The sequence below is a fragment of the Lonchura striata genome, chromosome 18 (assembly GCF_050655825.1).
Source record: "Lonchura striata isolate lonStrDom1 chromosome 18, ASM5065582v1, whole genome shotgun sequence".
Lineage (NCBI taxonomy): Eukaryota > Metazoa > Chordata > Aves > Passeriformes > Estrildidae > Lonchura > Lonchura striata.
Genome location: NC_140720.1, coordinates 2,538,075 through 2,558,459, shown reverse-complemented (window position 1 = coordinate 2,558,459; position 20,385 = coordinate 2,538,075). Strand labels below are relative to the sequence as shown.

The 20,385-nt window shown below is 65.6% G+C and overlaps 3 protein-coding genes and 1 long non-coding RNA gene across 6 annotated transcripts; 1 reads left to right on the top strand and 3 right to left on the bottom strand.

Annotated features, from left to right (window-relative positions):
• The first annotated feature begins 11 nt into the window (after nucleotides 1–11).
• MTNAP1 (mitochondrial nucleoid associated protein 1) lies at nucleotides 12–3,241 on the top strand. 2 transcript variants are annotated; one of them, XM_085556632.1, is made up of 4 exons: nucleotides 12–1,011; nucleotides 1,300–1,407; nucleotides 1,833–1,949; nucleotides 2,407–3,241. In XM_085556632.1, the coding sequence occupies exons 1-4, from the start codon at nucleotides 30–32 to the stop codon at nucleotides 2,433–2,435; spliced, it is 1,236 nt and encodes a 411-aa protein (XP_085412758.1). In that variant the 5' UTR covers nucleotides 12–29; the 3' UTR covers nucleotides 2,436–3,241. The 2 variants fall into 2 exon arrangements, with proteins under 2 accessions (XP_085412758.1, XP_085412757.1); XM_085556631.1 differs by lacking the exon at nucleotides 2,407–3,241 and having other exon boundaries at nucleotides 1,833–2,148.
• Nucleotides 3,130–6,976, bottom strand: CPSF4L (cleavage and polyadenylation specific factor 4 like). Of its 2 annotated transcripts, XM_085556637.1 has the most exons (7): nucleotides 5,894–6,959; nucleotides 5,212–5,361; nucleotides 4,858–4,953; nucleotides 4,638–4,731; nucleotides 4,297–4,339; nucleotides 4,009–4,194; nucleotides 3,130–3,655 (listed from the first exon to the last, which is right to left on the bottom strand). In XM_085556637.1, the coding sequence occupies exons 1-7, from the start codon at nucleotides 6,219–6,221 to the stop codon at nucleotides 3,587–3,589; spliced, it is 966 nt and encodes a 321-aa protein (XP_085412763.1). In that variant the 5' UTR covers nucleotides 6,222–6,959; the 3' UTR covers nucleotides 3,130–3,586. The 2 variants fall into 2 exon arrangements, with proteins under 2 accessions (XP_085412763.1, XP_085412762.1); XM_085556636.1 differs by lacking the exon at nucleotides 4,858–4,953 and having other exon boundaries at nucleotides 5,894–6,976.
• Nucleotides 6,977–8,349: 1,373 nt separating this feature from the next.
• CDC42EP4 (CDC42 effector protein 4) lies at nucleotides 8,350–15,186 on the bottom strand. The gene is made up of 2 exons (XM_077787398.2): nucleotides 15,116–15,186; nucleotides 8,350–10,231 (listed from the first exon to the last, which is right to left on the bottom strand). The coding sequence occupies exon 2, from the start codon at nucleotides 10,127–10,129 to the stop codon at nucleotides 9,176–9,178; it is 954 nt and encodes a 317-aa protein (XP_077643524.2). The 5' UTR covers nucleotides 10,130–10,231; nucleotides 15,116–15,186; the 3' UTR covers nucleotides 8,350–9,175.
• A 1,656-nt stretch (nucleotides 15,187–16,842) lies between these two features.
• LOC146765809 (uncharacterized) lies at nucleotides 16,843–18,737 on the bottom strand. The gene is made up of 2 exons (XR_014949286.1): nucleotides 18,018–18,737; nucleotides 16,843–17,197 (listed from the first exon to the last, which is right to left on the bottom strand). It is a non-coding gene; the product is annotated as an uncharacterized LOC146765809 (long non-coding RNA).
• Between the last annotated feature and the right edge of the window lie 1,648 nt (nucleotides 18,738–20,385).

The window sequence follows — 20,385 nt, the reverse complement described above, 5'->3', positions numbered from 1 at the left end:
GTTGTGACGTCACGGGGGGCCGGGCGGCGATGGCGGCGGCGGGGCCGGCGGCGGGAGCGGGGCTGGAGCTGTGCCCGCACTGCCGGCGGCCCTTCAAGCGGCTCCGCGCGCACCTCCCGCACTGCCGGGCAGCCCCGGCCCCCGGCAGCGCCGCGCCGCCCCTTCCCAGCCCGGCCCCGGCTCCCCGCCCGGCCCCCGGCAGCGGCCCCGGTGCAAGGAGCGGCTCCCGCGCGGTGCGGGACGTGGCCCGGAGCCTGGACCTGCGGCCCGAGGAGGTGCGGGACGTGCCCAGGAAGCTGCAGAAGGGGGTGAAGGTGGTGATCGAGAAGCACCGAGCCCGGGTGGTCCGGGAGAAGGAGCCGCGGAGCCGCGGGGAAGGGACGGAGCCCGGCCCCGCTCCCCACCCGCAGCGCCGCGAAACCGCCCCAAAATCCAAGAGCAAGGAGACGCGGAGCCGGGCAGCCCTGGGGAGCGCGACTGGCAGCTCCAAGGGAAAAGAAAGCAGCTTGACGGCAGCAAAGACACTTCAAGAACCCGCTGGCAGCACCAACAGCCCCGGTGACCTCGTCCAGCAGGAGGGAAGAGACAAATTTGGGACAGGGGGCGAGCGGGTGCGCCTGGAAGTTGGGGCGGGATCTGACCCCCCCGCGGGTGCTTTGCATCCCGGGACGCTCCATCTGTCCCTGGCGCTCGGAGCTGGCGGTCGGGGGACATCCAGAAATGAGCTCGGCCTGCGGGGGCCGCGGGCCGGCGGGGAGCGAGTGCCCGAGCCCGTCCCGAGCCCGGGCACAGCCCCGCAGCTGCCTCTGCTCCACACGCCCCAAACCCAGCGGCCCTGCTCGGGGCACGCCTCGGGCAGCAGCGCCAGGGCCGGCGCCGCGGGCTTGGAGTGGTTTCCAGACTTGTATCCCGATTGGGAAGGGCTGAGGATTTTTCCAGGGAAGCGTTTCCACGAGGATGTGAGGATCACGGCGGAGACACCCAAGGGTGGCTTGGCACAGGGGCAGCAAGGTAACGAAAATCGCCCTGCTGGGATGTGCTGGAATGGCAGAGAAGGGGTAGGGAATGCTGGGCTTGCCCAGGGAAGGGTCCAGGAGAATCCAAGGAGGTTTCACTGCGCCTCCTCCAGCCTGCAAAGTCCACGTGTGATGTGATTATGGAGCCTTGGGCTGATGCAGCCCAAACTTGGTGGGAGAGGCGATTCCCTGTCCTTTTCCAAGCCCAAATCCCACATCCCATCCCAGCTCCCTGCTCCCCTGGCAGCACAGAGCCCCGCTGTGACTGTTTGTCACCCTGCAGGTCCCCTCTCGGAGAGGCCCCTGATGGAGGTGAGGCTGGGCGAGCTGCACTCCTGGGTCAGCACCTGCAGCTTCTCTCCCCAGGGGCTGCTGGCAGCAGTGCAGAGAGGTGAGAATTCCTGGTTTTTGGGGCAGGTCCATCCCACCTCCCTGATTTACTCTGCTGGGCCAAATAGCCAGCCTGGATCTTTACAAAGCACAAGTCATGGAATGATGGAAGGGTCCAGGAGGGACCATAAAGATGATCCAGTGGTCCATAAAGATGTCCCCACTGTCCCAGCTGGCTCCAAACTCCATCCAGCCTGGCCTTGGGCACTGCCAGGGATCCAGGGGCAGCCACAGCTCCTCTGGGCACCCTGTGCAGTGCCTGCCCTCCCTTACAAGGAACAATTCCTTCCCATCCATCATCCCAACATCTCATCTATCCCTGGGATAAACAAATATCCCCAACATTTTAGCTCTGTAAAGTTGCAGAGAAGCAGTGAATTCCCAAGAGCAGCCCATGATTTATCCCTCTCCTTTCTCTCCCAACAGCCTGGGGCAGTTATTGTGCCAAATACATCCACGTGAAGCAGGGAGGACCTGCTGGAATCTCCATGCTCCTGGCTGGGTACTGCCTGCTCAGCTATGGCTGGAACTATCAGCACCTCAGTAAGACTTCCTATTTCAGGAGTTCTTCCTTCTGCAACACTTGGAAAGTCTATTTAACATTCCTGTTAATTAAAGCTCCGGAATAACTGAAATAATTAAATTATTTAAACACTCCCCATTTAAGGCTTAATACCAGAGCTCAGAGAGCAGGATTCTCTAGGTGGGCAGAGGAATTTGGTTAATAAAAGTACTGATAGCAGTTGCTGACTCACAGCTTCTCCCTGGAGAGCAGCAGCATTGTCAGGAGCACTTTGAAAAGCCCACACAGGGCAGAGGGAGGAGATGTTCCAACAGCAGCTGCGTTTCCTGACAGATGACAAGGGATCTGCTGCTGTTTGGGTGGTTCCCCCTGGCAGCACACAAACACAGAAGCTGCAGTCGGGCTCCTCACCCCAGCTGGAGCCCCCAAACAGATCCCTCTGCTGACACTGGAATGATTTTCTCCCTATTCTTCCAGAGCGGCACCGCTGGCGAAAATACCACTGAAGGAGCTGGAGCAGCACCCAGGGAACAGCCCCAGCTCTTGGGGAGGCAGCAGAGCACCCAGGACCAGGATCCCAGCAGGAATTCCCAGCAGCAGGGGCCTGGCTGGGGCTGGAGCTGAGGAGGAGCCCCTTTGCAGGTCGGCTTGTGTAGCAGAGAGGTGACAGGGACAGCATGTGGCCACCCCTCCTGGTCAGGCAGCTTTTCTTTGTGAAATGAGAAAGCATTAGAGGCACCCCGAGAAATCTGTGGGGGCAGGAGAGTTTCTGGAGGCAGCAGAGTCCCAGAGCAGCCTCCCCTGTTTGGGGCAGGGGACAGCACCTTGTCCTGAGCTGTCATTAGGGATGATTTCACAATTCCGCTGTAGCTGTGTGGGCTTCAACCCCAAGAACCATTCCCTTTAAATTCAGAGCTCTGCCCGGCCCAACCCAGTTTGTACTCGCCCCTTGTACTGGTGGGACTGGCCAGGACCTGTGTGAAGGCACTGGAGCAGCAGCTCAGACCACAGCACCCTAATTCCCTAATTCTGGGGAAGACAAATCCGTGGGATGAGCTGTTGTGCCCAAAGGGCAAAGCTGTGCCTGCAGCAGGCAAACCAGGGCAGCCAGGAGTGCTAGTTGGAGCCTGCCATTCCCAGACATGTCTGGGAAAGGGTTGCTCATGTTGCAAGCATGAAGGGCAAAAAAACAGTCAAGAATTAAAAAGTCTGAGCTCTTTATTCTGCAGAGTGCAGTAGTGCTGTGACAGAGGTGTTGCACCAAAAACTCTCACCAGCAATAAAAACCTGTGTGGATTTTGCTTTCCTGCTAGGGTTGTGATCTGAAAAGTGGTGTTTTGTGCCCCCTCCCCAAGGGATGAGCACATCCTCACCCCTGTGCCCAGGATGCTGGCACCAGCCAGTCCTGCACCCCTCCAAACCTTGGGAATGCTGCTGTTGCCCCGGCCTGCCCACAGCTGGCAGTGCCAGGGGGAGCAGCCATCTGTGGCAAGTCCCGATTTTCATTGCATGAAGTGATTTCTGTGCTGCCTGTGCCAGCTGTGAGCTGGTGCTGGGCAGACCCTGCTGGCTTTCCTAGCCCAGGGGCTGCCCTGGTGCAGTGTCCCGTGGTGTCCCGTCGTGTCCCTGTCCCCTGAGCCGTGTGGCAGCACTGGAGTCACTTCCCCAGCAGCATTTCCAGTGGAGTCCTCCCTCTCTTGCTGGCACAGGGACTGGCTGATCCGCTCTGGGGGCACAGGGAATGGGTTTGTGCTGGATCAGCCCCTGCCACGTCCCCACATGTTCGATTTGACCCCCTTTCCAAAGGAATGGGATCATGGAAACAGCACCCCGAGAGTTCCAACTACACCAAACCTCTGAGCAGAAGGATTTGTTGTTCCCAGGGTTCTCACCACCAAAATCCCTTCCCCTGCTGGTTCCCACCCCAGCTCCAAGGGGACCACAAGGAAAAGACACATCTCCAGTCAAAGAGGCTGTTTTGGGAGCACTCTGAGAATCCCCACAGCACCTTCTGCCCCTCATCCTCCCTCCACAGTGAGACTGCTGCTCACAGCCCTCCCATTCCCCAAAATCTCTCACCTTGGAGCAGGTGCCTCCTTCCAGCAGGCTCTGTGGGCTCGGGGAGCAGCCACTGCTGTCCCACAGACGAGCTGCCTGGTGCTGGGTGCCACGTGGAGGTGGCTCCTTGGGTGGCACATGCTCACCTCCCCTCTCCTCTGCAGCAGCCAGATCCTGCTGTACCAGCCCCCATGGACATCCAGCTTCCTGGGGGAAAAGGGGCAGGGGGGGCAGTTGGCAGCTGCTGCCCCACAGGAGCTGGGGGCAGCTGGGGCACCATCCCTGTGGGCACAGGGACAACAGCTTCACCTTGGATGGGTCTGTGCTGCGCGTCATCAGCCCGGCCTTGAGGCTGCAGGGGACACAGAGGACAGGCAGTTACTCCCTGGGGTGTCCCCAGACCTTCCTGAGGCTCCCACAGCCCCTCAGGGATGTCCTGCAGCTGGTACAGGCACCTCCGTGGGGACCAGGGCTGTCCCCTGCCCACCCACCGCTGCCCCTGCTGCCAGCAGCACAGCTTGGGTGTGGGGTTTGGTTAATTGAGACCCTTTGTGTCCTTGTCCTGGACCCTGCAAGGGCCACAGCCACCTCAGAGAGGGAATTTTACCCCCCCAAACCACATTCCAAGCCCCCCCACCCCCAGTACGTACTGCACGAATTTGCACTTGGGTCCCTCCGGGCAGAAGCCCACCAGGTAGTTGGCACACATCACCCTCCTCGTGTGCTTGTACTTGCACAGGGGACCTGCCAGGCAGAGGGGACACTCACAGGGACACGCCATCACCCCAGCATGGTGGGAGCTCTGCTCTCCCTGCAGCCCCGAGCCCAAATGCCCACCGGGCCGTGGGCACCCGCCCCGTCCCAGCTCACCGTGCCTGCAGAAGCCACGGTCGTACCAGGGACAGCCCAGGGCGCTGGCGGTGGCACCGACGTGCAGGAAGGGACAGTCCTTGTTGCTGCACTCACCTGCGGGAGCGAGGCGTGGGACATTGGGGACAGGGCTCGCTCGCAGCGGGAATCGCTCAGGGGTGGGCTGGGTGAAGGGAATTGGGATGCCCTGGGAACAGCCGGGTTCGGCTGGGCGTGGGGACAGTGACCCCGGCTGCGCGACAGTGACACTTCTTCCCGCAGGCAGGAGGTGGCATCAGCCGCTCGCTCGAGGCCAGCCCCGAGGGATGAGAGGCGTGGGAAGAGGCTCCCTGGGATGCCCGGCCCCGCACCTACCGAACTTGGAGTAGAAATAGCACTCGGGCGTCCTGGTGGCATCGTAGTCGTGCAGGAAGTCGCAGCCTTCGCCCCTCCGGCAGAGCCCTCGCAGCCAATGCTTGCACACCGCGGGCTTGGCCCCGCCGTGCCGGGGGTGGCCCTGCACTCCTGGGACAGCCCTGTCACCGCCAGCCTGTCCCACTGCCCCAGCCCTGTCACCGCCAGCCTGTCCCACTGCCCCAGCCCTGCCTGACCCACAGCCCCGGGGGTGGCCCTGCACTCCTGGGACAGCCCTGTCACCGCCAGCCTGTCCCACTGCCCCAGCCCTGTCACCGCCAGCCTGTCCCACTGCCCCAGCCCTGCCTGAGCCACAGCCCCGGGGGTGGCCCTGCACTCCTGGGACAGCCCTGTCACCACCAGCCTGTCCCACTGCCCCAGCCCTGTCACCGCCAGCCTGTCCCACTGCCCCAGCCCCGGGGTGGGGAGGGCTTCACCTTCTACCCCCAGTCCTAGGACTTCAGGGACACTGGGAACCCTGGCAGCTCCCCAGCAGCTTTCCATCTGCATCCCTAAGGGAGCAATGCCCAGAGCCAAGACAAAAACAACCCAGGTGTTGCAGGAGGGCAGCAAAAGGAGAACCCTAAAGAATCCTGCAACCCTGCCACCCTCCAAAAATGCCACAGCCCTGTCCCCAACTTACTGTCCATCCCTGGGAAGGGCAGGGGTTGAGCTCTGAGCCCCTCCACATCAGCCTCTGAGTCAAACCTGATCTTCTCCACGCCAGCCACCAGCTCCTGCATCATCCCTGCTGCGGGAAGAGCCTGCTCCAGCCTGGCAGGGGAAGGGGAAAAGGCAGGGACACTCCCCAAAGAAAACATAGCTCTCCAAAGGGAGCACCACACTCTGGAGGTCCTTACAGCGACCCTGGGCCCCAGCAGAACCCTCCTCTTCCTCCTCCTCCTCAGGCAGAGCAGAACCAGCCCAAGCAGCCCTGGAGTGCTGCATTTAGAGGGGGGAGTTGCCCACATCTGATCCCAATTTGCAGCCCTGATTGCTTGGTGCCGCAGCTGGGGAGCTCAGCCCCAGGCCCCAGCCAGCCCCTCTCAGCCTCCCCGCTCCCACATCTGCTTCTCCTCCAGAAAATGTGTCTGGGGCTGGCTGGGAGCCGGGTTAACCCCTCACTTTGAGGCCTTAAATGGAGACAAATATGGCCGGAGTGCTGGGATTGAGCATTCCAATAGCACGGGGTGGATGCTGGGTGTGTTTTGGGGTGCTCTGGGCACAGCAGCACCGGCCCCAGGCCTGCTCTCCAGCACCTGGCAAAACAGATCCACATCCCTGAGCTCCTGGAAGGAGTCACACCTTGCATCCCAGCAAATCACAGAATGGTTTCTTGTGAAATGGTCTTTACAGCCCTTCCTGTTCCATCCACAGGCAGGGCCACTTCCACTGGGCTGCCCAGAAGCCCCTTCCATGCCCACTTTCATGGGTGCCAGGCTCCAGTGGCACATTCTGGGCATGACCAGGGCTCCATGGGTTTCCTGGAGCCCACCTGGAGCAGAGCCCTGGATTTATCCCAATGCTCCATCCCTGCTCCATCCCGCGGCCTCGCTCAGCGCCCGCGGCGCCCGGGGCTGACACGGCCATGGAGCCCTGCTCCCATTCTGTCACTTGGCATCAAAGCACTGGACCAGCAGTGCCACAGCGCTGCCCGTGGGTGCTGCAGGGCGCTGGGCACCCATCAGCCGTGTGGCACAGCCCAGGTGCCACCCCGGGGGTGTGACAGATGTCACTGTGCCACCGCGGGGCTTGGGGACGCTGGGGTGCAGCCTGCTCCCGGCGCTGGCCGGACACGGGCGGTGCTGGTGTCACTCCCCACTGCCCAGGACACGTGGCAGTGTCCCTGTGCCCGCTCCCTGCCGGTGTTGCAGGCTGCCCTGTCCGTGCAGCGGGGCCGTGTCCCGGCTGTGCCCCGCAGCCCCGCTCACGCTTTCTGCCCCATCAGCTCCAGGCACCGCGGCGCTGCCGAGCCGAGCCTGGAGCCGACAGGCGTCACAAAGATCAGGGCGGCCAAGTGACTGTGGCAGGCGGCCCGTGAAGTGTCACCCCAGGGCTTCTCCCCACCCCGCAGCCCCGGGGGGAAAAGCGGGCAAAGCCCAGGGACCGCAGCTCACTGCTTTGTGCCAGAGCATCCCTAAGGGACAAGAGGAGCCGGCTGTCCCCCAGCAGCCTGGTGACCTCCCAGGTGACAGTGACCAGGATCACTGCCTCAGGGGATGGGCCATGGGACCCTGGCACAGGGCAGGGGGGCACAGTGACCAGGGCAGAGGCAGCCTGTGAGCTCAGAGCCTCCCGCTGCAGCTGCTGTTGTTCTCCCTGTCCCAGACAATGGCCCAATGTCCCCTGCCCAGGGTGACAGGACAGGACCCCATTGTGTGCCCACTGTGGCACAGCATTTGCCGCTCCCCTGGCATCTCCAGGGAGATCCATTGGGGTGGACAGGGGCATCCAGCCCCTCCCAGGGCTGGGAGATGTTTGGGGAGATAAATCATTCCCTCTCTCCAGTGAGGAGGCCAGCGCTCAGGGAAAGGCTGTGGGGCCATTCCTGGCACTTTGCCCCATCTCAGCCCAGCTCCATCCCAGGGGCTGGAGCGGGAAGTCCCTCCCAGCACTGGCAAAGCCCCATTTCCCCAGTGGCTGAGCTGTGGGAAGCTGGCTGTGTGATCAGACTGCTCTGATGCTCTGCTGGGATCATCCAGGGCCACAGCAGCCCCGCAGGGCCGGGAGCCCCCAGGGCACGCCTTGGCCCCCAGCCCGTGGGAGCAGGGACAGCCAGTCCTGCCCCCCAGCACCGTCCCCTCCTCCCAGGCTGGAGGCAGCAGGGCTGGGGGAGGAGAGGGCAGCGTTGGCAGGGCCAGCCCTTGGCAGGAGCCACCTGGCCTGAGGGTCCCAGCCCCGAGCCAGATCCGGCCAGCAGGAGCTCTCCCGCTTCCTCAGGCAACGGCACAGAGAGCTGGGCCACGGCAGGTGCCCCACTGCGGCCAGGAGCAGGGCCAGCGATGGGCAGCAGGACAGGGCTGGTGGCAGCACAGGGACACTGCTCCTGCTTGGGCAGCAGCTCCCCGCCACGTGTCACCCCTCAGGAACTCAGGCCACTGCGGTCACTACCATTTCCTTTTATTCCTTGTATTTGTACATAGACGGTATAAAACCTCCTGTTCCAGCCGCCTGCTCCTGGCACTGCCCGGCCCCACCGGGACACCGGAATTCCCCAGCTCCAGCAGCTTCCAGGAGCTCCTCCCACAGGGGACAGACCTGCACTTCCATCAGCATGCCTAGAGCTGGCTGGGAGCATGCCTGTGACCCCCAGGCTGGTTGGAGAGTCAAGCATCTGGGATGGAACCATCCATCCTTCCATCTTTCCATCCGAGGGATGGGGAGCGAGCACCTGCCACGGCACTGGGAGGCTCTTGGCCTGCAGAAAGTCCCCAGGAAACCCAGGAAGCTGGAGCTGCCCATAGTCCCAGGCCACCTCTCAGCTCCAGAGCAAAGTTCTTCCTCACGGGAAATCTTCCCTCAGTTAAAACCAAAAGAGAGTAGAGAAAGGTAAGTACAAATCAGAAAACAGTAAAAACTGTACGGCGGAAAATATATATATATTACTAAAAGGGCTAAAACTCCAAAGGCTCGTCTCGTTGGATCCTAAATCACTTTACACGGGCAGGGGGGCAGGAGAAAGGAGCTAATATCCAAAGTCCAACAGAAAGAACCGAAATCGAGTCTGCTTCCCCCTCCCAGGAAGTGCTGGAGCTGGCTGGGGCTGTCAGGAACGGCCCCGGCCCCGGGAGCAGAGCGCTGTCCTGCTGCAGCACAGAGAGGGACCGAGGCAGGAGTTGAGTCTTCCCCAGTGCCACCAGTTGGGGTGTTCAGCCCTGTGTCCAGGCCACCGCAGTGAGAACCAGACCCTCGGCTCGGCCCTCCTTTATACCCGGATCTCGTCGTCATCCTCGTCGGCGAACGAGAACTCCTTGTCGGGGCGTTTCAGGGGCCCCCCACGCTGGCTCGGTGGCCGGGGGACGGGGCTGCGCTCCTCGGGCCCCGAGGTGCAGCTGGACACGGAACTGCTGTCCCTGGGGCTGCGGCCACCGGCGCCACGGGCCGGGCTCTGGCTCGGCAGGGCCGCCGCGGCCACCAGCGGGGAGCCAGGCGGGGCAGGCTCCTCTTCCTCCTCCTCCTCCTCCTCCTCCTCGCGGCTCTCCTCCGCCTCGGGATCTTCGTCCGGCTCCCATTGATCCTTATCCATGATGCTCAGCACGTCCCCGAGCATGGAGGGCCCCAGGTCGATGTGGAAGGACATGATGGACTCGGCGTGCTTCAAGCCCGCGCCGCCCTTGGCCACCACCACGGGCAGGTCTGTGATGTCCCCGAAGTCGCGCTCGTCCAAGCCGGGGCTCAGCGGCCCCGCGGCCGCCCCGTTCGGGCGCTGCTGCTCTTCGGGGCTCATCTCCTCGGGCAGCTTCTTCACGGGGCTGGAGGAGAGGCTCTTGGGCAGCTGCCCCGCGCTCCTGTCCGCGTCCTTCTCGTTGAGCTGGGGCAGGGACACGGCGTTCTTGACGAAGAGCGCCGAGTCCCGCAGCGAGCCCAGCATGTCCCGCCGGTCGCCGCGCGTCACCGACTGCGAGCGCTTGCTGCTGCGGAAGCGGCGGGACAGCAGGCCGGGCTTGGAGGCGCCCGGCTCCTCTCCCGCCTCCGGCACCGGCTCCCCGGCCTTGCTGGTGAGGAAGGAGGTGTCCCCAAAGGCGTCCCCGGCGCGCCCCACGTGCATGGTGTGGCGGAAGTCTCCCAGGGGTGCGCTGATCATCTCGGCCGTCAGGTCGGCGCGCGAGCGGCGCTTGGAGTGCGCCGAGTTGGACACGAGCTGCTTGAGGATCGGCATGGTGGCACCCAGGGGAGGCTGTGCCGCGCCGGGTCCCGTGCCTGGCGCTTGCAGGTGGGGCTCCGCAGCCGGGATCCCGCCGGCGTCACGGATGGGTCACTCCTAGGGGAGAGGAGAGAGGGACGCGGTCAGGCTTCGAGGATGTGGGTGGGGCACCAGATTTCATCCCAGCAAGCTGCAAAATGTGACCCTGTGCCCACCAGCCTGCTTGGCTCTCCTGGGAATTGGCTCCATGCAGGGTATCATTCCACACAGGGCACATCTTCAGGCCCCTCTGAGCTCCCCACAGCCCCAGACCCATTCCCGGAGCAGAGAGACCCTCAGGAGAAAGACCTGGGCACAGAAATCCCTCAGGATGATCCCTGTGTGCCCCACATGAATGGGCACCACGGGCACGCTCTGCCCCTCCCCGTGCAGCCCCAGCCCTCCCAAGTGGGGCACGGCAGCTCCAGCCTCTGCGAGCAGCGCGCTGAGAAGATGCCTGGGATTTTTTTTTTCCTAATTGGAAGAAAGCAGGGAGGAGCAGACGCCAGGAGGAATTGGAAACAGACGGCAGGAAGTGTGTGAGGAGGGCGTAGAGCCCCCGGGAGGCACCGCCAGCCGAGCAGGGGGACGGGGGGACCAGGATGGGGACCCCTTCATGCTTGGCAGGCTGGGCACGTGGGGACACTGCTTTGCTGCTGCCCTGGAGCCCCCAAAACCCTCCGCGCTGCCCCTCGGAGCTGGGTCCATGTGTGACCGTCCCCACCCTCCCCAGCCGTCCCATCGTCACCGCTGTGACTCAGAGGTGACAGAAATGACGAGGGCTCCGTCCGACCACAATGGCAGCGGGCACGTTACTCCTTCCCTCGGCCACCTCGGGGCCACCAGCCGAGCCGTGCAACCCAGCGCCGGTAGCCACGCAGGAGGGGACAAGGACAGCGACCGTGCCGCCGCATCCCGCGGCGCCAGGCAGCCGCAGGTGGTCCCGGGGGAGGCTGCCGGGGAGGAAGGGCTCGTGGCCGCCCTCTTCCTCCCTCCGGGCACCGCCGCCCCGTGACACGCACGGGAAGGGACGGACGTGTGTCCTCGGAGCGAGCCGCGGGGCGGCGGCCACGGCCCCGCTGCCCGCGGTGGCCCCAGCACAGCCCGGCCCTGCCCGGCTGGAGCACCGGGAGCCACGGCCACAGCTCCAGCAGGGCCAGGGGACACCCCCACGCTGTGACACCCCGCCGTCCCCCAGAGGAGCAGCAGGAGCGCAGGCAGGCTGTGGCCGGGCAGGACGGACTCTGGCCCCACGTGGGACAAAGTCCCAGTGCCCAACCCTCCCGTGCATGGCTCCCGGATGGAGCCAGGAGTGCCCCATGGCACGGCGCTGGTGGCACATGGCCACGCTCCCTGTCCAGCATGCCACCAGCCCAGGGAGGCGCAGCCCGAGCCCCCAGGGCCACCCGGGGGGATGATGGCACATGGGGGACCAGCAGGGAGCCCCCAGTTCATCCCCAGCAGCAGGGAGAACCCACCCAGGAGCCACACCCCCGTCCCTGCGCCTCAAACCAGGAGCTGGGGGAATTCCTTCCTCCCTCAGCCCATCCCAACGCAGAGGAGCAGCCCTGCTCCCTCTCTGGGATCTCCTGCACACCCAGCCGGGCGCGTGTGCATGGCACGAACGCTCTCCCCTTCCAACATCTCCTTCCAGACCAGCATTCCTCCAGCCTCTGGTTTTCCATAAAACAAACACTCCCGGCGAGCTCCCCAGCTGGGCCAGGCAACCGTGCTGCTGATTTAGGCCATCTGGGGACTGTCCCTGCCTCGTATTTAGATTTCGGGGCCAAGTTCAGCATTTGTGAGATACTTTGCAAGCCGCAGCAAAGGGGCCACCGGGAGGTTGGAGCAGTCCCAGCCGGGCCAGCAGTGCTCCATCACCGTCACAGCCTCCCCAGCAGCACCGTGTCCCCCTCCCCTAAACGCTCCAGCCCATGGAGCCTCTTCACAGCCAAAATCTCCCCCATCCCTCGATGTTTTGCTCACAGCTCGCCCCGAGGCCATGGCAGCACAGATGGACACTGCTGCCCACACAGCCCGGCCCGGGGAGCTGGACACAGAGCCCTTGTCTCCTCCTGTCGCTCGGGGAGAGCAGATCCTGTGACATTCCCGCTGCTGGCCCTTTCACAAAGGAAACCAGGCCAGGGAGGCATCGCTGGCACTGCCTTTCCAGCCACCTACTAGGGGAAGCTGCTGGTAACCCGAGAGACTTGCTAGGCACCTGGCAGCGCTGCCCATCCCGGGGCAGCGAGCCCAGAGCAGAGCCAAGCCCCAGCAGGGCTTTGGGGCAAGGGGAGGGGACAGGACCTGCACACGGCTCGAGGACAAGAGGGATAACTTGTACTGACAGCCCTGTGCTGCCTGCCACCTGCCCTCTGAGCCCTGTGGGACCACGAGCTCTGAGGAGTGAGAACCTGAGGTGCCCAGGGACACAAGTGCCCCTGTAAATGAATGTCTGCTTGTAGGACAGTGCAGGCACGGAACTGGGACAGCCCTGGCCAGGCCCACATGCCCTGATGGTGCAGGCTTCCCACGAGACCCCCCCCTCCATCCTCTCCATCTCATCCCGCTCAGCATCAGTCACCCGTGGGGACCAGAGTGAAAGTGGCTCAGAGAAGGAGGCCAGTGAATGAGTGCACACAGGAGAAACGCCAAGTCCAGCCACATTCCCATGCATCCTGCCCCCAGCTCTTCCCACTCACAGGCTGGGAAAGCCAAACTGGGAAAGCATCCTGGCCGGCCCAGCCGGCTCCAAACGAGCTCCCCGGCTTCCCCATGCAGAGCCCCCCAGGCAGCACCCCGAGATCAGAGGAGGCTCTCCCCGCCCTGCCGGGCACTGGGGCAGGGGCTGTGCCGGACCGGTCGGGTCCCCCACACCGCCCAGGGCCAGGGAGAACCCACGCAGGGACAGGGAGGCCACCCCGCCTGCTCAGCCCCGCTTTGGGGTGCGCTGCCCCTCGGGGATCCTTTGATCCTTTGATGTTGGAGCCTGGCAGACAGCAGCCGGAGACAGGGCACGGATCACACCCTGCCACCGCCGGCCCAGGAGGGGACCCAGCCGCTGTCACACCCTCGCTCGGGCGACTCTTCCCAGGGCCTGGGGGCAGTGCGAGCAGCCCCGGCGCCCGGTGACAGGTCTGGTCCTGTCCCTGGCATCGGGACACCGCTGCAGCGCAACCCTGGGATGCACCGAGCGGCCTCTGAAGTGGAAATCCACTGCCAGCGAGCTCCAGAGCCAGGGACGGAGAGATGGCACAAGGGGAGGGAGGAGAAGCTTGGCTCCCACCAGGGCTCTCGGCACACGGATCAGCACCAGGCTGGGAACTCGCCGCCGATGCCAAAGGCAGAGAAGCGCTCCGGAGGGCCTGCCAAGAGCCAGGAGGTAGCCAGAGTTCAGCAAGGAACCGCTGGCAGGACGTGCCAGAACACGCACAGGGCCATAAATCCTCCAGCTCGGGGCCACGAACCAGCCCGCGGCTCTGCAGGGCCAGGAGGGGACTTTTCCGGGGGGAAAGGTTATCTCCTGGCTGGCCCTGGCTCTGTCTCTCGCAGCAGGGGCTGGCCGGGCTTGCACAGGATGCCGGGGCTGAGCAGACCTCCCGACCTGCGCCGGGCTCCGGATTCCTGCGGTTTGCTGGGGTGGACGGGAAGTTAGCAGGCAGACTTCCCACCGCTCCCTACCTGCCGGGGCCCCGGAGCCCGCCCCGGCCGGCTCGGGGGCCCTCGGCGGCTGTTTGCGCTCAGGACAAAACCCAGCGAACAAAGGCAGCGAGCGGCACGCTCAGCACAACGCCGGCGGCCGCGGGGCTGGCGCGGGGGCCGGGGAGGGAGCCCCGCGGCCGCCCAGCCCGGAGCTGCCCCGGGGATCGGGCTTCAGGCTCGTCCCGCACCCCCAGACCCAAACACACTGAGCCTCCTCGGTGCTAAAGCTCAGCTGGAGTCGCTCCACGGTTTCCGAGGGAGCTGCGTCCAAAACAGATTTGTTTACAGCGTGCCCAGCAGGGGAACGAGCCCTGTCCTGGCTGCAGAGATCGCACGCTGTGCCTCAGTTTCCCCGCAGAGCCCATTAACGATCCCTTTAGAACAGCTCTCCTGCTCTATAGATCCCAGCTCCCTTTGGAACAGCCTTCCTGATCCATAGATTCGGCGCTTGGAAACATCCATACTTCCCGCTGCTGCTGCTGCCGGGGTCAAACCGGGGCGGCGTGGGACGAGTCCAGCGCCCCGCGAGCGGTCGCTGCCCACGGAGCCGCGGTTCCACGGGCACCGGAGCGGGTCTGGGAGCCAGCCCGGTGCCCAGCGCTGGCAGAGCCGGGCGGTTCCTCTCTCCGGGCACCCGCGGCAGCGGTGTGCCGCCCAGGGACGGGCAGCAGGGCGGAGGGCAGGCTGCGGGCAGCCGGGACCCCCGTGCGGGGCCACCGGGGGATGAGCGGGACGGGGATTTCGGGCGGCTCTGACTCAGCAGCCGCCGGCGCCCAGCCCCGGCCAGCCCCGGGGTGCCGCTGGACCCGCTCCAGCGCGGCGAGGATCCACCTTCCCCAGCCGGTCCGCCGGCAGCCACCGCCCCGGCCGCGACCACCGCCAGCTCCGGCCACCGCCACCCCCGCGCGGGGCTCGGCGGAGCGAACGGGCGCCGATCGCCGGTGGGGCGGGGTGGGGTGAGCCGGGCCGGTGCCCCGCGCTGGGCAAACAGCGCTCCGCATCCTGTTAACCCCTTCGCCCACCCGCGCCGCGCACCGGCCCCACGGCCCGGCCGGGAATGAGGCGGGGAGTCCCGGCCGCCCCTCTGCCCGGTACCGGAGCGCGGCAGCGCCGGGGACCCCGCCCGCCCGCCGGACAATAGCCGAGCTGAGCGCGGCGGGCTCCCCCCACGCCGGGACGAGCCGGGCCGGACCCGGCCGAGCAGGGCCGAGTCCCGCAGGGCCGCCGCGACCCCCGGAGCCCGCGGGGTCCCCCCCGTACCTGCTCGCCCGGGCCCCGCCGCCGCCGCCGGTCCATGGCCGCGCCGCGCCGGAACGGAGCGCCCCCGCCCCGCCGCCGATGACATCATCGCCCCGCCCGGGCCAATGGCGCGGCGCCACGTCACGGGGCGGTCCCACGCCCTCCATTCAAACCCGAGTGGGGCGGGGGGGGCGGAACCCTCGGCCCCGCCCGGGGCGGCCCGGGGAGGGGGACGGGGACAGGAGAGGGGTCAGGAGGGGGGACAGGAGGGGGATCAGGGATAGGAGAAGGGACAGGAGGGGGGACAGGGACAGGAACAGGAGAGGGGACAGGAGGGGGGTCAGGGACAGGAGGGGGGACAGGAGGGGGATCAGGGATAGGAGAAGGGACAGGAGGGGGGACAGGGACAGGAGAGGGGTCAGGAGAAGGGACAGGAGGGGGGTCAGGGACAGGAGCGGGGACAGGGACAGGAGGGGGATCAGGAGAAGGATCAGGAGTGGGGTCAGGAGAAGGAACAGGAGAGAGGTCAGGAGAAGGAACAGGAGGGGTGTCAGGGACAGGAGGGGGCTCAGGGACAAGAGAGGGGACAGGGACAGGAGAGGGGACAGGGACAGGAGGGGGGACAAGGACAGGAGTAGGGTCATGAGGGGGGTCAGGGACAGGAGGGGGGACAGGAGAGGGGTCAGGGACAGGTGAAAGGACAGGGGTCAGGGACAGGGACAGGAGAGGGATCAGGAGTGGGGACGGGGTCAGGAGTTCCTCGGCACCCCCGGGAGATGAAGGGCCCGGTGGGCTGGGGGCTCACAGGATCCCCAGAGGCAGAGCGGGGAGCTGGCCGCAGCCCTGGCAGAGCAGCGGGGTTGAGGTGCTGCTGGGTGACCGACTCTAATTAATTACGGGAATTAAGAGCCGCGCTGAGATGCCGGGAGGAGGCGGCTTTAGCCGCAGGGCAGCAGTGACTGTGACACCCACGAGGCTGCACCCACATCCCTCCACTGCCCCCATCTCCCTGTGCCCAGCCAGTTCCAGTGCTCGATCCCTTTCGGGGTCCCTCCAGGCCGTGGGTGGGCTGTGGCTGGCACACGATTCCAGGGGGTGTCACCCCAGGCGCCCAGCGCGGGTGCTGCTGCGGGGCTCCGCGGCCCCCGGGATGGGTTCCGGGGGCACCGCGGCCCCCCCGGCACCGGCGGTGAATTCCGAGACCATCCCAGCCCCGCCGACACTGGGCTGGAAGGGAGCGCTGCGCCGCACAGCCGCTGCTCGCTCGCTCGCTCGCTCGCAGGGATTAAGACCAGACCTTTGTGGGAGAAAAGGGGCGGGAGAGCCCAGATTATCCCGAACCTGCCTAATGCAGCGTTCCGTGGCTAGTCCGGAGCGCCTGGCAGACGTCTCCGCGGTGGGAGGCAGCGGCGTGGTGGGTGGGTGCTGGGATGCTCTGGCCACGCCACTTTGGGGTCTGGAGTGCTGGGACACGGCGCTGTGAGGTCCGGAGGGTCCTCATGTCACCGGAGCTCCGGTCCCCGAGCCCGGTGTGACAGCGCTGGGTGGGCAGCGCCGGGCACGGGGCTGGCTCAGCTGGGGATGACGCTTCCCTCCGTCGGAAGGAAATGGTGACGGAGCTGGGCAGCGAGGCACTGCGGAGATGCTGGGGTTGGCACCCAGGGCACAGCCTCTGCCCCCAGCCCGGCTGTCCAGCACCATCCTGCTCACGCCTGTGTCTCCATCCCGGGCTGTGCTGCTTCCTCCAGTGCCGTTTTCATAGCCCGTTTTATTGGCAAATTTTATTTTCCTTGCTCTCCATACAGAGAAGCTGAGGCCAGAAGCAAAGCCCCGGGCCCGCAGTTGAGGAGGGGTCCTCAACAGTGGGTTTTTGGTAGGTGAGGAAGAGGAGGAGGGTTTGCCCAGCCCCCAGCGGCATCTCGACCCACTCACATGAGACAAAGTAGGTCCTGGAAGGCTGGTGGGACCCGGTGCCGCTGCTCGCCTCACCTGCCGCTGTCACGGGAGCGTGGAGATGGCTGAGACAGCGCAGTCGGGAGGGATTAACATCACCCGGCTGGTGGGAGCCGCCGGGAAGGCTCCCGCGGGCTGGTCTGGCTCCGGCTGGGAAGAAAGGCACTCACTCAACTTGAAAAACTGCCTGGGAGAGACGGGCCCCCTCCCCTTCCGTGCCGCGCAGAGCCCCGCGGCTGCAGCCGGCCCCGGGCAGGCGAGCCCGGGCTGCTGGGCGGCTCGGGATCGCTCCCGCCCTTCCTCAGTCATCGCCGGCTCCTTTTGCTGCTTCTCAGCAGCTTTTGAAAGCAGAGAAGGAAAAAAGAAAAAGCTTGAAAAGCACTTTGAAAAGCAGGGCAGGAGAAGCGCCCGGGTTCCCGGCAGCCCCATCCCCTCCTCCTGCTGCCGGCGCTGCCAGCTTTGTCTGCCGGCGCTGCCGAGCCAGCGGGGAGCTGCCCCTGAGCCCCGGTGCTGGGATCGCTGTCCGGACACCCCAGGGTGCCAGAACAAAGCACTGTCCCCACAGCCCCTCCCAAATCCCTCCAGCCCCGGGGCCCAGCGCCCGCTGCTCCAGAAACGCCCCCAGTAACCGCACAGACACCCCCAGAGCCGGGGGGCTCAGCCCTTCCCCACAGCGTTCAGCCAGGGCTCAGCAGTTACCAGAGAGCCCTGGCACGATGCTCTGCCCCTCCCTGCTGGCACCTTGGCCAGGTGGGCACCGGCACAAGGCGGGTGCCGTGGGCAGGTTCTCCGTGCAGCCTCTCACCTTTCCCAGCTGGAACCCTCTCCAGGCTGGCAGTGCCAGGATGGGCTCCTCCAGCCCGCTGCCCCCCCAGGAAGCCATCCCCTGGCTGGGCTGCAGCCACCCCGGCCTCTCCCAGAGCAGCTGCTTTTCCAGCCCCTTCCAACCCTAACCATTCCATGATCCCACCTGGAGCGTGGCTTCTGCAGCACCCATGGAAAACCCCTGCCCTGGCACAGGGACCCCTCCGGGGCGGTGCCCCGGGCACCCACGGCGTGGGACAGGGCAGGGGGCACAGACCTGGCTCTGTCCTCTCCGCCGCTCTCCTCTCCTGCCACCCTGGCACGGAGCAGTGCCCCGGGCACCGGGGCTCTGAGGATGCGCCGAGTCCCGTCTGGCCCCCGGCCTGGCAGGAGGGGCTGTCCCTGTCCCCAAGGCAGGGAAAGGTGGGGACATGACACACTTGGCTCTGTCCCAGGAGCTGGCAGGGAACCGGAGATATCTGGAGGACGGGGAGAGCCCAGGCTGCGGGGCTGCTTCTAAAATAAATACATTCCAAGAAATCACAGATTTCAGCCCAGCTTTATCGGTCACAACCCTCATTTTTGGCACATCAGCATCTCCCCGTCACGCTGGAGAAGGGAACAGCTCCTGCTCCAACGCTGCTCCACCAACCCCTGATCATCCGGGGCTGCCTCATCTCCCTGTGCCCCCCTTTGGCTCTGCCCTGCTCTGCCCTTGGGAAAAGCGCAAACAGGGAGCGGCGCCCGGAGAAACGTCAGGAACGGTTTGGTCCTGGGGAGCGATCGGCACTGACAGCTCACCCCGCCTGACCGCGGCACAGCGCGGCCTGGACAGGAACGGGAACGGGGCCGGGAACGGGAACGGGGGTGGGAACGGGAACGGGAGTGGGAATGGGAGTAGGAATGGGATTGGGAACGGGGGCGGGAACGGGAGCGGGAACGGGAGCGGGAACGGGAGTGGGAATGGGAACGGGAACGGGAACGGGAATGGGAATGGGAATGGGAATGGGAACGGGAACGGGAGCGGACACAGGAATGGGAAAGGGAACGGGAATGGGAATGGGGATGGGAAAGGGAATGGGAACGGGAACGGGAATGGGAATGGGAATGGGATGGGAATGGGAATGGGAGCTGGAATGGGAGTGGGATTGGGAGCGGGAATGAGAACAGGAATGGGAGCAGGAACAGGAATGGAAATGGGAATGGGAACGGGAATGGGAATTGGAATGGGATGGGAATGGGAACAGGCAGCCCCCACCCACCTGGAACCACAGGGATGGTGGGGAGGGAATCTGGGAAAGAGCTGGTTGGAAGCGGAGGTGGGAGAGAAGCGGCCGGGCTCAGCGCCTTCCCCTGCGAGCCTGGCCGCTTCCACTTCCTCTGTTCCGTGGGGAAACTGAGGCAGCAGAGCCGAGCAAGAGCTCTCACCAGTGCCGCTGGCACCCAGCCCATCCCTGCCGTGCCCACAGCACCTCCTGCCGTGGTGGGCGGTGGGATGTGCCCCCTGCCCCGGGCGCTGCATCCCTCAGCCGTGGGAAGCCACGGGTTCAGAGGGCTCCTCCCGCCCCCGCCACCGTGGCTGCCACGGGGCCCTGGCACCCCGGCCACAGCCACGGCAGCACCTCCCGGCACGGCACCAGCGCCCAACCTGCCCTGGCACCCCGGCCACAGCCACGGCAGCACCTCCCGGCACGGTGCCAGCACCCAACCTGCCCTGGCACCCCGGCCACAGCCACGGCAGCACCTCCCGGCATGGTGCCAGCACCAAACCTGCCCTGGCACCCCGGCCACAGCCACGGCAGCACCTCCCGGCATGGCCCCAGCGCCCAACCTGCCCTGGCACCCCGGCCACAGCCATGGCAGCACCTCCCGGCATGGCCAGCACCCAACCTGCCCTGGCACCCCGGCCACAGCCACGGCAGCACCTCCCGGCACGGTGCCAGCACCCAACCTGCCACGGGTGTGGCTGTGCCTTCGGGCACCTCCTGGCACCAGCTGGGTCGGGGCAGGTGAGCCGCTGGGCTGGGCTTTGTCAGGCAGGCAGGTCCCTCAGGGATGGATCCAGGGCCTGCCTGCCCTGAGATGGGAGATGTGTCAGGGGAGCTCTGTGCTCGCTGCTCGCGGGGCTGGCACAGTCCTCACACCCAGCGACCAGCCGCGGTGCCAGGAGCATCTCTAGCCCAGGGAATGCCCCTTGCAGGGCTGGCGCCCCTTGCACAAGGAGAGTTCCTTGCACTGGCAGCTCACCTGTGCTGCTGACTTTCCGGACCTGCCCCGCCCCGTGTCTCGGGTGGGAGGAAAGTCCCTCTTGCACAAGCCGGGACGCCCGGGGCTGGAGCTGGGCTGCACACCAGGAGCAGGATTTGCCCAGCCAGGCGCAGAACCCCCTCTGTGCCACATCACTGTCCCCACGAGTGGGGTGCCAGGGCTCCCCGCACTGCCCAGGAGGGACGGGCACCCCTGGGGGCTGCGCTGCCTCGGGCTCCGAGCGGGTCAGAGGAGTCACCCCCCAGCAGTGCCAGCTGCTCTGGGGA

Excerpts from the sequence above, each read along its gene's own strand:
- MTNAP1 (XM_085556631.1), top strand. The coding sequence starts at position 30 with ATGGCGGCGGCGGGGCCGGCGGCGGGAGCGGGGCTGGAGCTGTGCCCG. Across the intron at positions 1,012-1,299 it reads CTTGGCACAGGGGCAGCAAG|GTCCCCTCTCGGAGAGGCCC; the intron begins GTAACGAAAATC and ends GTCACCCTGCAG. Across the intron at positions 1,408-1,832 it reads GCTGGCAGCAGTGCAGAGAG|CCTGGGGCAGTTATTGTGCC; the intron begins GTGAGAATTCCT and ends CTCTCCCAACAG.
- CPSF4L (XM_085556637.1), bottom strand. The coding sequence starts at position 6,221 with ATGTGGGCAACTCCCCCCTCTAAATGCAGCACTCCAGGGCTGCTTGGG. Across the intron at positions 4,340-4,637 it reads CCCAAGTGCAAATTCGTGCA|CCTCAAGGCCGGGCTGATGA; the intron begins GTACGTACTGGG and ends TGTCCCCTGCAG. Across the intron at positions 4,195-4,296 it reads GCAGCACAGACCCATCCAAG|GAAGCTGGATGTCCATGGGG; the intron begins GTGAAGCTGTTG and ends CTTTTCCCCCAG.
- CDC42EP4 (XM_077787398.2), bottom strand. The coding sequence starts at position 10,129 with ATGCCGATCCTCAAGCAGCTCGTGTCCAACTCGGCGCACTCCAAGCGC.